This window comes from Eschscholzia californica, unplaced genomic scaffold (genome assembly GCF_041429995.1).
Source record: "Eschscholzia californica isolate CP2 unplaced genomic scaffold, dmEscCali1.0.p SCAF_4, whole genome shotgun sequence".
In the NCBI taxonomy this organism is placed as follows: domain Eukaryota; kingdom Viridiplantae; phylum Streptophyta; class Magnoliopsida; order Ranunculales; family Papaveraceae; genus Eschscholzia; species Eschscholzia californica.
Genome location: NW_028238461.1, coordinates 41,447,157 through 41,462,375, shown reverse-complemented (window position 1 = coordinate 41,462,375; position 15,219 = coordinate 41,447,157). Strand labels below are relative to the sequence as shown.

Sequence of the window (15,219 nt, the reverse complement as noted above, 5' to 3'; positions counted from 1 at the left end):
AAGAAAGAAAAAAAGACTTAGAGAGAGAAAGGAAAAAAAACCAGAGAGCTATAATTCATTGGATCATCTTCTTCATCTTCATTTTCTGAATTTCTTTTAGTGACAGAGAGAAATTAAGAGAGGTTGTAGAGAGATAAGAACAGTAGAGAGAGAAAGAACCGAGAAGCTTATTTTTCTGGTTTTTGTTTCTTTTATTTGTAATCTCAAGTTCTTAGTGAGAAAGAGAGAGAGATTACAGTGGAAGAGAGAGAATTAGAGAGGAAGACAGAGAGATTGTAGAGAGAGAGAGAGATTAACAGTGAGATCAATTCTCGGTTTTTAAATAAATTTCGATTTGTTTCATTGATTCCGGTTAATTAAGTTAAAGAGACAGAAAGTAAAAGCTAGAAAGAGGCTAAGAGAAAATAAATCAGAAGGTTAGAGAGAGAAAGTAATTGGAGAAGACGAGAAAAAGGCGTGGAAAAGAATTTTCTCACGGAGAAAATACTTCCGGGAAGACGAGAAAATCGTTTTCCCAGAGGGCGCGTTTGGCAGAGCAGTGGAAAATCAGAAGGAAATTACTTTCCTAAGGCTCTGTTTGGCTGGAAAATTTAGTAAGAAATCCAACTTTTCTACTTTTCTTTCCTTTTTCCATATATTTAAGCTTCCATCCTTTATCATGAAGAACTAATTTTCTATTTAGGGTTTAGATGAAGTCGTAATAATCATTTTCTCGACAATTTATTAAAGTTTTTACCATATTAACGATAAAATCTTCCGGGTTTTTAGACCGTTCATGGACTAAAAACCTGAGTTATATAAAGAACTATCTAATCAGACCAAAATTAATTTGTCGTTAGAATTGTTAGGAAGACGGATTCAGAAAACCCTAGGCTCTCCCCCATTTGAGTTCCTTGTATCATTTGTAATTATTTTCTTTCCGTAATTTTATTTTAATATTTTATTTTATTACCAAAACCTCATCAAAACCAAAAATCAAGTTACTTCCAAGTCTTAGAATAGGTTTCACTTAGTCTCTGAGGAACGAACCGGTCTTACCGGAATTTATTACTTGACGCCCGTATACTTGCGGGTGGTGACCTATTTAGGGTAACCTTTCTAGGCCCATCACCGACGGTTTTCTGTAAAAACCGTCGGTGGAGTGCACTACTGGCGACGACTAAATAGGTAAGCCGTGGGTGATACTATTACCCCCGACGGCATTTGTCTATTCCGTCGGCAAAGGCCGTCGGCAATAGAGCGCATTTTTGTAGTGCACATAACCTCATGTGTTGTCACTTGCATGATGTGGTGTCACTTAACCACAAACACTTGTCATATGGAGCTACCATAAGGTGACACCACATCAAGGTGGTATTGTAGAAATGGTGGGTTGCTATAGATATAAGTTGGATAAGAAAAAGGTATATTAAAGGCACCCAAATCCCTTGCATCATCAATGATTTTATGGGCATCCACATCCCTTATAACAGCCAACCATTATTTACATATAATAGTAAAAAAATGAGGGAAGATTTAGCTTTATATATTGCAAGTGGTGAACAACCTTTAACATATGCCGAAGATCCAAAATTACAAAGTTGGCTTAAGAATTCCGTTCAACCCTTTTATCGTAAAATTAGTAGACAAACCATTAGGAATGACATCATTGAACTTTTTAAAAATAAATTTTTTTTTGTGATGAACGAACTACAAAATGTGAACGGAGGAATTTCTTTTACTTCGGATATATGGAGTGGTTGCAACAAACTCGGTTTTCTAGTTGTAACCGCACATTATATTAACTCTGAGACATGCATTTTATGTAAACGTATTATTGGTCTTCGGTTATGTAGTTATCCTCATGATGGTAATCAAATATATCAATACATATCTAGCATAGTTAGAGAATATGGTGTTATGAAAAAATGTATTAGTATTACTTTTGATAATGCGTCCGCTAATACAAGTGCCATGTCTTTACTTCAAACTCTACATTTTGATTAATTTTACTGTAAAAAATTCACTCATGTTAGATGCGTATTTCATATCATTAATTTAGTTGTTAAAGATGGTATTAAAACAATTTCAAAAGATGAGAATCTTAATTTTATTGAAAAAAATTCCTATGCTCTTACTTACATTGATAGTTCAAATAGTAGATGGCAAAATTACTTGGAAATGTGTAAAGCTAGGGGTATAAACCCCAAAAAATTTATGGCGGATGAACCCACTCGTTGGAATGCGACATACCTAATGTTAAAATCGTATAGTGGTTATGAAAATGTAATTATAGACTTTGTTGGATTTGAAAATCATTTTTTTTTTGTTTTAAAAAATGTGATTTATTTTTAAATATTCTAAAGGTTTTTTTTATAAATTTATCACTATACTATCCGGTATTTATTATCCTACCACAAATCTAGTATTAAGAGAGCTATATGATATGACCGAAGCTTTTGTTAGTTGTAGGCATTATCAAATTTATGATAAAGTAACTAGTAAAATGGAGCTAAAATTCAAAAAGTATTGGCAAGAAATTCCTAACTTATTCATTTTAGCTTCATGCATGGATCTTAGATTAAAGGTAGAAAATACCTCTCTTATATGATTTAATATTTATGATAACCTTGGTAATCGCCCAAATTTTTCAATTGACGAATATGTGTATGGTTTATTAAAAGATTTACATGAACAATATGAACGGATATATGGTACTCAAAGGATTCAAACTAGTCAAAATATTGCTTCGTCTAGTGAAAATCATTCATGGCAAAGATTGGTACTAAGTAAAAGAAATAATCAAGGTGATCAAGATTGTAGTGATTGTTTTGAACTTAAAATGCATTTACAAGGTGTTTTAGACAATGACACAAGCATAAATGATGATAACTCCGATGTTCTACAATGGTGGAGACAAAATGGAATCTATTACCCACTTATGCAAATTATGGCACGTGATTTACTTTCTCCTCCCGCATCAACCATTGCATCGGAGTCGGCTTTTAGTGCATGTTCACGGGTTTTGACCGATAGAAGGAACCAGTTAAATGACGATATTTTTGAAGCAATTATATGCGTGAAAGATTGGGATGATTTTGCAACTAGACAAACCACTTACATAGAGGAACTTCAAAAAGAATTTGAAGATCTACAAGTGGAAGATGAAGTAATTGTTGAAGATTAGTTACTTATTTATCATGTTGTGTTTTAATTTTATTTTTCTAATGTAAAGATAATTGAAAATGATTGATAGGTTAAGTGGGTGCCAACCTAGTTGGGATGTGCTTAATCTATAGTGATCCAATTATCTACCTTTTGTTTTGTAATTTTTTTTATTTCATTTTATTTTAGTTAAATAAAAAATGACTTTATTTCTACCATTTAAATGTCTTTCATTGATGTTTCTAATTAATTTAGTTGTCTTGCAAAAGAATAAAGAAACTAAAAGAATTACATTAAAAGACAAAAGAGTGACCACTAAAAGTAACACCAATTAATTTGAAACCACTAAAGGACAAACTAATCTAGATAAAGAAACTAAGAAAAAAAAGGTAATACACAACTTATAGGCTTTATGGAAAGAAAAAGTGTTTGCAAATAAAAAAGTGGTGTTCCTAAAAGAAAAATTGATGTAAGGCCCGACCCAACTGGCCCTTTTTTTGAAGCCCGTGGGCCGGTCTGGCCCGGACCAGTCAAACCCGGGCCAGTTAACAGTCCCGGGATGGGCTTTTGTATTACCTACCTGGGTTGAGGCCCGAACCGGGACTTTTCAACCCGGGCCGGCTAGGCCCGGCCCGGCCGCCCCAGCCCCGCCTTTATAACATCACTATTTGCATTCAACAAAAATAAATTGTGATTTTGCACTATAGAACATAAGGATTGAGTAAAAAGGAGTCTTTCATGTTCTGGAGATGAACATAAATAAACAATGTTGAACTTAAGAAACAGATTAGTTTACATCTTGAGAGAGACATAGCCTAGAATGGTAAAATAAGAAATAACAAAAATAGTATCACAAAAAAGGTCAAGAGAATGAGACCTAAACAAAATTGAACAAAAATGTATTTCTGATGACACCTAAAAGCAGAGAAAAGAAAAAAAAAAAAATCATCATTCAATACATATTTGTTGAATAAACTTCTTATTAAGTTCTCACATGAGAGGTGGTCCTTAACTACGGAATAAACAGACATCTTACTTCTTTGTACGTAATTGTTGAACAAAGCTTCATTTTCTCTTTAATAGCTAGAAGTTTCTTAACAAAAGTATGAGCTAATGGTGCGAGTTGGCTGTGTTTTGATGATTATCCATAGCTCAAAATCTTCGTGGAAGCAACATGCCGATAAAAGAAAAGGAATTCTCAACTGCCTAAACTTTCCCTTATTCGTTTTCAACTCCAAAAAGTGAATATCCACTAATGAAGGCAAGCCGATCGACTTGAAAGATCATGCAAAGGGTCGGTTTTCACATGGCAGGAGAGCCCAATAGCACGGTTGCCCTTCCGCCACAAACAATTCTAGTCCAGCCCATCAAGAAGATGGTCAAATATACAACCTTTCCCTTCTTATACATACAAATACACAATTCAAAGAATAAAGTCTTATTAAAATTAAGAAAATACATGCCGTCTGGATCACAATTAAGCAAAATAAATCTAACTAAATGCATAAAGAACGCTTTAACTTCAACATTGCAAAATAAATGGAATGTCCTTAGATCGGGGGATCGGCTCGGTCTGTCCCCAATCGGGTCCATGAGTTACTTGGGTGGATCGGGGATTGCGAATATTACCCGCTAGCTTGAAACCGCCTACTGGTACCCGAGTCTGTGGCTGACCATGGGCACCCGCTACCCGTTGCGGGTAGATCCCGCCCAACCCGCTGAGATTTAGTAGGCGGGCTCGGGTAAAAATCTTTACCCGAGCATCCGCTCACACTCGAGTCCGATAAGCAAGCCCGACGGGTGCTTGTAGATACCCACTCATTTTAGTGTGCATCACAAAGCCGAAAGAAAAAACTCGTTTCAATAAGAAGGAACGTTGGCTGTTAGATGAGCGCTTTCTTAAATATACCTTATTCGTTAAATTTAGGTTAACCCTAAATCTACCGTACTCGTCTTATATACCTTCCGTACCCTACCCCATTTTTACCTCTTACAGCTCTTATCTCCCATTCTCTCACTATCTTTTAATGTTGTTAAGAATTTGAAGGATTGAGGAGGTGCTCCTTGATTAGGTTTACTTTGATGTTTCTATTATGTTGATTTTCAGATGATGGATCTAAGTACCCAATAGCTGAACTAAGCTTTTAGATTTTCATTTTCTTTTATTTTTATCTCATCTATATCTCTTCTAATCTGATATTGTATTAAGTATTTTAGATTTTATATTTTGTGTTTGTAATGTTCTTGTACCAGGTAATTGATGTTTATATTTCATTTTTCAAGATCTATTGTGTTTCATGTTTCTTAAGATTAATTTTTGTGAAATGTAGATCAAGTATGGATCTATAGAGAATACTTATAACCAAAATTAAATACAAAAACACAAATCAGTATTTGATCAGTATCAAATCCTATCTACTGAGATATGACCACAAAAATGAGTAGAATACATAGAGGAACAAATAAAAAAGTGATTCTGGGGTAGAATGGAAACTTTGTCTGAAGCCCGAACAATCCGTTGCCCGACAACTCGACTCCTGTAGCGGGCTTGAGAGGACTTTGAGCAGAGAAAAGTTAAAAACTACCCGCCTGATTCCCACCCCTAAATTCCCAACTGCGTAGTTCATCACCAAATGGAAACACTCACATAGTTCAATTTTGATTCTATAGTTTAAGGCTGAAATGAAACAATCACATATAAAACAATCACATATAAAAAGATGGCTTTTCATACTTAAGATCTCTTCATACCAGAAGATCACCCCCAAAACAGAGTTCACATAACTCGCCCCCTAAAAGGATCAATCAATATTCATTCTTTTACTGCAAAGAGCACCCTGACTGTCTTGAGCGTCGGAGCGGTTTTCGAACCCTTTGCAGGTTTTCCCCCCTCGGGAACAGACAAACAGGAGCAAGGAATCAGGAGCTTGAGTGAGGAATCAGGAGCAGGAGCAGAGCAGAGAAGCAGAATAGAGGAGCAGAGCAGAACAGAGGAATCTCCCCTCTCTAAACAGAATATACCATCATAACAGAGGTTGTCATGCATCAACTCCCTTTTTCATGCTGATTTAACCGGGAGCCAATTTTCGACATAAGCAGGGCTCATACCGCAAAAGAAAGTTAAATGCTACAAGGAGATTCAAACACAGGCCACATGGATGTAGTACAAAATACGTACCAACTTTTTTTTTTTTTGTTAAAGAGTGCTTAAATTACTCAAACTAAAAAGCTATTACAGTAATGTTTAAACAGAAAGTAAGGTACATTCTTCCAAGTTTGACGCTTGATCTTCTTCCTGGCCCATTTTGCCAGCTGGTCTGCTTGAAGGTTTAGGCTTCTATTGGCATACTTGTATATGACACTTTCAAAGTAATTCCCTGTATCCTGAATTTTATAGATATACGCTTTTGTCTGCCACTGGATTCCGTGCGTATTGTCTTGGAGGTGCTTTATAAGGTTGTGATTATCGCTTTCAATGACAATGTTTTTGTATTCATTGTCCTTCGCCCATATTAATCCTCTGAGGATAGCGATTGCTTCACTCTCTTCACTGGTTCTGGATCTGGCGTAATCTGCTTCTGCGTATATAAATTTGGTTGCTGCACTATGGGCAATTAATCCTATACCCATATAATTTCCTACTGAAGTAAACGAAGCATCTACGTTGATCTTGATATACGGGTTATCTGGAGGTTTCCATTTTTCTGTATTTTGGCTTTTTTCCCTTGAAACTTTTTCTTGTTTTTCCGGGAATTGATATATTTATCTTTATTTATCTTTATCTTCAAACTTTTTTTTTTTTAGTCTATCTTCAAACTTTAAGCGTTTATTGTAATTAGGTGTAACAGACCCAAAATTTATTTGTTTTTCAGATAAGTGAACCCTCGGGGCGGGGTCAGTGGGGCTGATGGCCGGCGGCAACTCACAGGAGACAGCTCTATCCACTACTACCCAATAAAGTCCTCTCCAACAATATAGTTTTGTAGCTTATGTTCTTTTTTTAGTACAATGAAAAAATTGTCAAGTTTCGTGAGTTTTTTTTTTTTTGATTAAAAGTTTCGTGAGTTGTGCCTCACATGTTTTGAATAATAATATATTATTAGGGTTCAGAACACCAAGGTGTGGATTCTTATATACAAGACTAGTTCCCAACCATGCGATTTAACCAAAATCTATCAACCGGCCGACATGATAAAGATCCAATGGCTTCTCAAGCCGACATCTCAAAAAATTGAATACCCAATCACTTGGAATAAATATAACTAACATCAACGTAAGCAAATTGATTAAATGACGTAAGCCCTTAACGTCACTCTTGCCTAATCTCTCTATCTTTTTACTCGAACAATAGAAACAAGGGTGTTATAGATTTTGATGACATTTTTTTTTCTTGTTTTATCATTTTTCATTTCCTCTTTCTCTTTCATCATTTTTCTCAAAGAAACTCATGAGGTGGAAAAGGGTGTTGAAATGGTCAAGTAGTTTAACCTAGAGATGGATCTTGAAAACTAGGAGAACTCCACCAATCCATTATGGAATCATGGATCAAAGAATAGAAGAAGACTTCTTGATTATTTTTCTTAGTCAAACTTTCTAGGTTTTTTCTTCCTTTCCTATAAATGGAAAGATCCACTTCTACTCTCTTTACTAATCATCACATGGAATCCATACTTATTTCTATGTTTCCAAAAACAAATACTACCCATCACTTTCTGTTTCCTCATTCAGCAGATCTCTGACTAATTTCTCTTTCTTTGTTTGTTTTAACCTCTTTCTCTCTCCTAGATCTCCCTCTCTCTCTCTCTCTCTCTCTCTCTCTCTCTCTCTCTCACTCTAGATCCCATTCTTCATGGTATCTCATTTGTACTAGAGGGATAATTGTTTCAACTTTCAAGTGATAATGGACATTAATAATAATGGGAATCAGTACTCAGAACAAAAGACTGTATTGAATGAACTAATCCAAGGGAAAGAGCTAGTGAAGCAACTAAGAAGTCATCTAGATAAATCATCTTCAAATGGAGAAGTGTTAATAAATAAGCTTCTATCTTCCTTTGATAAAGTTATTTCGATATCTACGAATAAAATTCCTATTGATATTACCTCTTTTGTACCATCCGAATCCACAAGATCGAAAAGCGGAAGTCCACCGTCGAAAAGTGGAAGCCCACAGCATGATCTTGATTCAGATGCTAACAATACACTGAAGAGAAGGTTTGTGTTAAAGATTTAATTCATGGGTATTTTGTTTTCATAGTATTAATTCACAAAGTTATTTATTGTGATAAAAAGAAAATGTTTTATAGGAAAATACAAGCTAGATGGACTGAAAGAGTTGATGTTGGATTAACACAAAGTAATGGGATTGAAGGACCTCTTGATGATGGTTATAGTTGGAGAAAGTATGGTCAGAAGGACATACTTGGAGCTATGTATCCAAGGTAAGAATAAGCTAGTTCTTTTCCGTCCAAATATATAATAGGGGAATGCTAAGTGTACCCAACCAATACTTAATTTGTGACATTCATGACATGCTGAGTTATCCAGGTAAAAGAACGGTCTATATCGTAGTCAAATTTTGAATTCTTTTGTCTTTTAGTGGAGGTGAGTCGGTATGTTATAAATTAAGTCAAAATCCTTTGTGTACTTATCACTTCCGATATAATGTTTGTTGTCACGAAGAACAAACAACCAAGAAAAGTAGTAAACAAAATACACAGTAACACGTTACACAATATATTTACATGGTTCTATTTATTAAATTTATTCCACGAAGGACAATAGTGACGTGCTGATTTTCATTATGAACGAAGAAAAAGTTACAAAGACATCTCTAGAGTTTTAGTTTATATAGTTAGCTCATTGAAAATTCTAATCCCACCGCCTTACCGCCTCTCGTTCTAATTTCGCAATATACATGAATACCCATTAGAAACAGAAGCCCTACCTTGCCGGCAACAAAGGTCAACACTGCTTATCAACCAACTTCATAGAACAACCTTGCTCTAGCGGGCCAAAATTTCGTGTCAGGGCCTGCAAGCCCAAACGGCAGTTTACCATTGTCTTGAAAGCGGTTTTACGGGTCACAAATCGGGTTAGACATCGACCTATATTTAAGACACTTTCTACGAGTCTCCACCCTGACTTGCTATACCATATCAACACCTCACGCCACGCCACTGTCGCAATCTATAAGGGCTTGCCCTCCAGGGGCCCTCAACATTTGTAGATTCCAAGCAAGTCTAAGCATTGCTTAAACTTCAAAGTACTAACTGCTTTGGTTAACATATTAGTTGGATTTTCTTCGGTGGATATCTTCTTCAATGAGATCTTTCTTTCTTCCACAACATCTTTGATATTGTGACACCTGACACCAATGTGTTTAGTTCTCTCGTGATAGATTTGATTTTTGGTCAAGTGAAGAGCACTCTATTATCATAGTTGACATTTATCACCTCATGCTTCAAACCCAAATCACCAACTAAACCCTTCGATATTGCTTCCCTCACTGCCTCTGTTGCTACTGTGCATTCTGCCTCAGTTGTAGACAATACAACTATTGCCTATTGTATTACTATCCAATTCACGACACTTCCACAAAGAGTGAATGTGTAGCCCGTCAACGATATTTTTTTTCATCAAGATCTCCTGAAAAATCCAGATCCACATATCAAATAAATAAATATTAAAATATGGGCAGGTAATGGGGCTCGAAATGTTGGTTATGTCCTTCAAAATTAATATAATGCCAAAGAACAAAATATTTTTAGCAATCTAAATTTACTTACACTTTAGAGCTTTTCCATATGTCTCAGGCTATCAAGCAAGAGAAGAAGAAACTTTGCACCTTAAAAGGAATTTGTCTATTCCTAATTTGCATGTACGAAAACGAAAACTCAAAAAAAGGTTTCTGCGAAAACACGGCGGTCAAAAGTTCGATTAATCATGGAGGTAGAATTCATATCATTTATTTTCTTGTGTTAGAGCATCTCCAAACGTGCTCTATATCTCTATATATATAGAGGTTTTGGAGCTCCAAAGAAAAGCATAGTTTCTCTAAAATGTAGAGATTTGTGAATAGTGATCCTTCACATTTGAAGGCTCACTATTTACTTCTCTAAATGATAGAGGTGATGGGACATATATATTTTTGGTCCTTAGTTCTCATAAAATTATATTTGAATTCTTAATATACTTTATAAATTGACACTTGTGTCCTATTATTTTTGTATTCTAATAAACTAATAATACTATTTAATTAATTATATAATTATAAATTACCATAGTTAAAATTTTATTAATAAAAAAAAATACTTAATGGAATACAAAAACTAGATAATAAATAAGACCATATCGCCTCGTAAAATTTAATCATTTTTCTAAGACGAAGCATTACCCCGTCTTGCCTATAAATGCTCAACCAAAGCATTTCTCAACCCGTAATGATCCTCTTTATCTTTAATTTTTTTGTCGAGATAGGAATTGTGCAAAACTTTCTTGTGTAAAACTTTCAGTGTCATCTTCTTGGATATCTTCATCTGAGTCAAATATTTCATAAATATGCTCAACATCCTTTTCACGTTCATCCTCTACGATCATGTTATGCATTATATTGCATGCATTTATTATATCATGGAGCACCTCTTTATCCCAAAAACGTTCAGGTTCCTTAATAATGGCAAATCTAGCTTGAAGAACACCAGATGCTCGTTCAACATCTTTCCGACATGCTTCTTGCATCATTGCGAACGAGCAATTGTTGACAATCCTACTTTCTTAGTTGTGGATTCTCCAATTCTTAAATATTCATCAACCGAGTCTGCTGCTTTTCCATACGCTAACATTCGGAAAACAACAACTATTTTTTGCAAAGTTGACAATCCTACTTTCTTAGTTAGCAATATTTTTTTTTTGAAAACATCTATAATGAGATTTCACTACATTGGTAATATGTAGGAATAAATCCCTTCTCATTCGAAAATGCCTGCGAAATAAATTAGATGTGTAGTTTGGATTTTCCGAGAAATAGTCGTTCCATAGTTGAATATCTCCTGCTTCTCTTCCACGATTAATCACCTTGTGTCCAAGAACTGAACTTGTATGGAATTACACATTATCATCGTCATCATCTTCTAAAATATAATTAGTGAGAGCATTGTTACGTGTATGCAAATATAAGAGAACTTTTTGTTTTCGCTCATCTTCTTTAAGTTCTTCTTGAAGTTGTTCAAGTGGATCTACATCGTAGTTAGGATTATGAGATGGCCCCTCACCGGAATTCATGATGGTGATATTGATGTGGTAGAGAAATGTCGGATAATCGATCACTCCAATTTGTGTCTATTTATAGCTTCAATATAATCTTGTGTTGGGTCTTGCTAAAACTCTTGGAAACATAAAGCTAAAGATTTTATGATCAGAAAATCTTATCGAATCTGAAAAAACTATTACAATACAAATTTCTTTATCAGTCGCGTCATATCAAATAATCTTGAAAAAAAAGCTAAAGATTTTATGATTAGAAAATCTTATCGAATCTGAAAAAGCTATAAGAGTACAAATTTTCTTATCAGTCGCGCCATATTAAATAATCTTGAAAAAAAATAAAGATTTTATGATCAGAAAATCTTATCGAATTTGAAATAACTATAAGAGTACAAATTTTCTTATCAGTCGCGTCATATCAAATAATCTTGAAAAAAAAAGTAAAGATTTTATGATTAGAAAATCTTATCGAATCTGAAAAAACTATAAGAGTACAAATTTTCTTATGAGTCGCGTCATATCAAATAATCTTGAAAAAAAACTAAAAATTTTATGATCAGAAAATCTTAGCGAATCTGAAAAAGCTATAAGTGTACAGATTTTCTTATCAGTCGCGTCACATCAAATCATCTTGAAAAAAAACTAAAGATTTTATGATCAGTAAATCTTAGCGAATCTGAAAAAGCTATAAGAGTACAAATTTTTTATAAGTCGCGTCATATCAAATAATCTTGAAAAAAAAACATGCAACAGAAATTCGTCACGTATATTAGAGCAAGTACAAATGGAGAATGTGCAAAAACATGTACCCCTTGTCGAACAAACTAAGAAGCGTCATCAACTTATGATGTTTCAAGCTGAGAACGAACGTAACAAAATAGAGGTGGAACGTGATAAAGTAGATTATAATCGTGCACAACTAGTAAACAACATTATGAAGAAAGACCTAAGTTCTATAATTGACCCAGAAGAACGTGAGTATTTTCGAAAACAAAAACAAGTAATTATGAGAAAAAATACTGGAGCGGGAGGATCTTCATCAATTTTTACTCAATTTGGAAGTAGGTATTGAGGTGGTGGATATGGAAGAGAGTATAGAGTGGTCGATACGGAAGTGGTGAGTATGAAGCTGGTGCACATCAAATTGGTAGATACGGAAGTGGTGGATACAGAGGTGGGTATGGAAGTGTAGATGGAGGTGAATCTAGAAGTGGAGGCGGAGATGGAGACTTACGGGAATACTAAATAATTTTACGGGAGTAGTTACATAACAATATTAGTTTATATTTTCTTATTTTGTGGTAATGTACGCATTGTAATATCTCTAATATTATATATTTTTTACTATAATATTTGTATATATATAATCCATATTAACTATATTAAATTTATCAAATTTTAGAAGTTATAATTAATAAAAATAATAAGTTATAGATTTAAAATTAATGACATAACAAAGATGTCAATATAGAGACTTGAATAGTGTTTTTCGTTTGGAGTGAAACTCTATTTAAGGAGTAAAAATATAGAGGTTTCACGTTTGGGGATGCTCTTAGGGTCTAAATAAAGTAAATATAGGAATAAACTTTTATGTCCCTTGGATAATTTTAAGAGTCTTTATATGGTCTTTAGGGTCCAATATGTGGTTGATGATGGTAGTTATAGGACTTATTCAATTAATATATTAATTCCTGATGTGTCCGTCCAATATTTCTTTGTTTTTGTTTTTTTTTTTTTGAGAATTCGACTACGATCTACATTAGTCGTTACAATGCATTGATACATCATGAAGATGTAATAAGCACGATAACCGCTTAATATAAACCAAGCATGAAAGAGGCCTAAAGGCCAACAAAAAAGAGGCCTAAAGCCATTACATTATTTATAGCCTAAATTACATAGGATAAATCTTGATGGCAAACTCTTTCCACCGAAGCGATCTCACGACCTCACGGGCTTAAGAGGACTGTTCAACCACTGCACCAAAGGTTGTTGGACGTGTCCGTCCAATATTGAATATAATGACTCCTGTAGTCCATGTATGAAAAACAAATATTTGGTACCATGATGTTGACTTCTAGTTCTTCAATTTACTTCTAGTACCATGATGTTGATCACTTCTAGTATTTGAGTTTAGTTCTTTATTATTGCCTCTTGTATCACATTATTTATGTTCTACTTGCTATAATTCTAAGACTTTTAACTTATTTAGTCATTGCAACTGATCTTATAAGGAACCAGTCACTTTGGTTTTTACCATTGATGCCAAGAAGTAGAAACAACTAATGTTTTGTAAAGATGATTTTCATGATTAGTAGAAATCCACCGTATAAAGTCAACCCTTAAACCGATCATCCTCGCGTGGTTATGCAGCAAGCATATATGTATGGAAAATCATATTATTTGTTTAAACAAAACTAAGATAAAGTAATACATTTGTCGTCTGTCTTTTCGTTTAACTATATTTTTATCATCCAACCTAGCTAGTTATATTAGTGCTTAGTACATACACACTTCTCTGGTATTTAGAGCTTAAATGTTATGCTTTCAGGAGCTATTATCGATGCACTTATCGACATAATCAAGAGTGTTCAGCTACAAAGTATGTTCAAAGAACAACCAACTCAACAATTTTCGAGGTTACATATCGAGGTAAACATACTTGCATACATGTACCTTATCCAGTAGAGGTTTCACAATTGCCTTACAACAAGCACAAGAACAAGAGCCAAGAGCTGCAACAACAAAACCTAAAACAACGATCACAAGAAGTGTTTGTGTTAGACTTTGAGCATGGCCTTAAAATCAAAACTGAAGACTTACAGACTGACAGTACAGAAGAGGCATCTTCTTCATCGTTCTCTTTCACTCCATCGATGCCAACCGAAATCGCTAAGACGGAAAATCAGAGCTTTTTGCCATCACCACAACCTTACTTCTTGCCATCCTCCCATGGCATGAGGAATAATGTTGGTGGTACGTTTCACTTTAATACTTCAGAATCTTGTCCTACTTCTCCATTTGTCAGTAATGATTTTGGACTTGAAACTGGAGATTTCGACTCGGATTTCCCATTCGACCACCCAGACTTGTTCAGTTAACTTAATTGAAAGATCATATTTGCAGATTTTAAGCCTATTAGAAGAATATGAATACATGATAAGAAATAAGGGCGATTATCTAAATGTAATTCAGCTATGGAAGAGTTCTTTTTCTTTCTTGAGTTTGTCAGAAATTAATTTACTTTGTTTGAGAGGAAAATTTTGTTGACTGGAATAAGCCACGGCCAACTCCTTGTATGTGGTCTCCGTCTACTTAGACTTTTCTCTAATGCGGGAATACCTAGATCTTAGGATGCAATTGCATGAAGGAGAATCTGTGTGGTGCGAAATCTTATACGGGATTCTTTCTCGGATAATGTAAATCGTAAAATTATTTATCTACAAAAGTCAAAAGGCATAATGTTTGAAGAAATCAGGGTTCTAAAATCCACTATGTGTCACGAAATGGGCAATTAGTCTTGGCTCGGCTAAAAAGAGGCCATTAGTTCAAAAGATTTGGATTAATCTTAGTTCAGGCAAAATTATTGGACAAAATAAATATTTTTGATTGGAGGTCCAAAATTGTTTTTCTTGACTGAAATATTCTGCTTCTGAAATCTCGTGATATCCCGAAAATTCCCTTAAATTTCCATAATACATTATAAAACTTCGTAATGTGCCTTATTTCGGACCTTATTTTTATATATGAACACTCACATTGTATTATGAACGTTCATAACGTATCATGAATGTTCATGATGCATTATGC

At 34.5% G+C, this 15,219-nt stretch overlaps 1 protein-coding gene across 1 annotated transcript; it reads left to right on the top strand.

The window, feature by feature from the left end:
• The first annotated feature begins 7,494 nt into the window (after positions 1-7,494).
• Positions 7,495-14,632, top strand: LOC147544758 (putative WRKY transcription factor 53). The gene is made up of 3 exons (XM_086635002.1): positions 7,495-8,358; positions 8,451-8,585; positions 13,961-14,632. The coding sequence occupies exons 1-3, from the start codon at positions 8,045-8,047 to the stop codon at positions 14,508-14,510; spliced, it is 999 nt and encodes a 332-aa protein (XP_086491128.1). The 5' UTR covers positions 7,495-8,044; the 3' UTR covers positions 14,511-14,632.
• Positions 14,633-15,219: the final 587 nt, after the last annotated feature.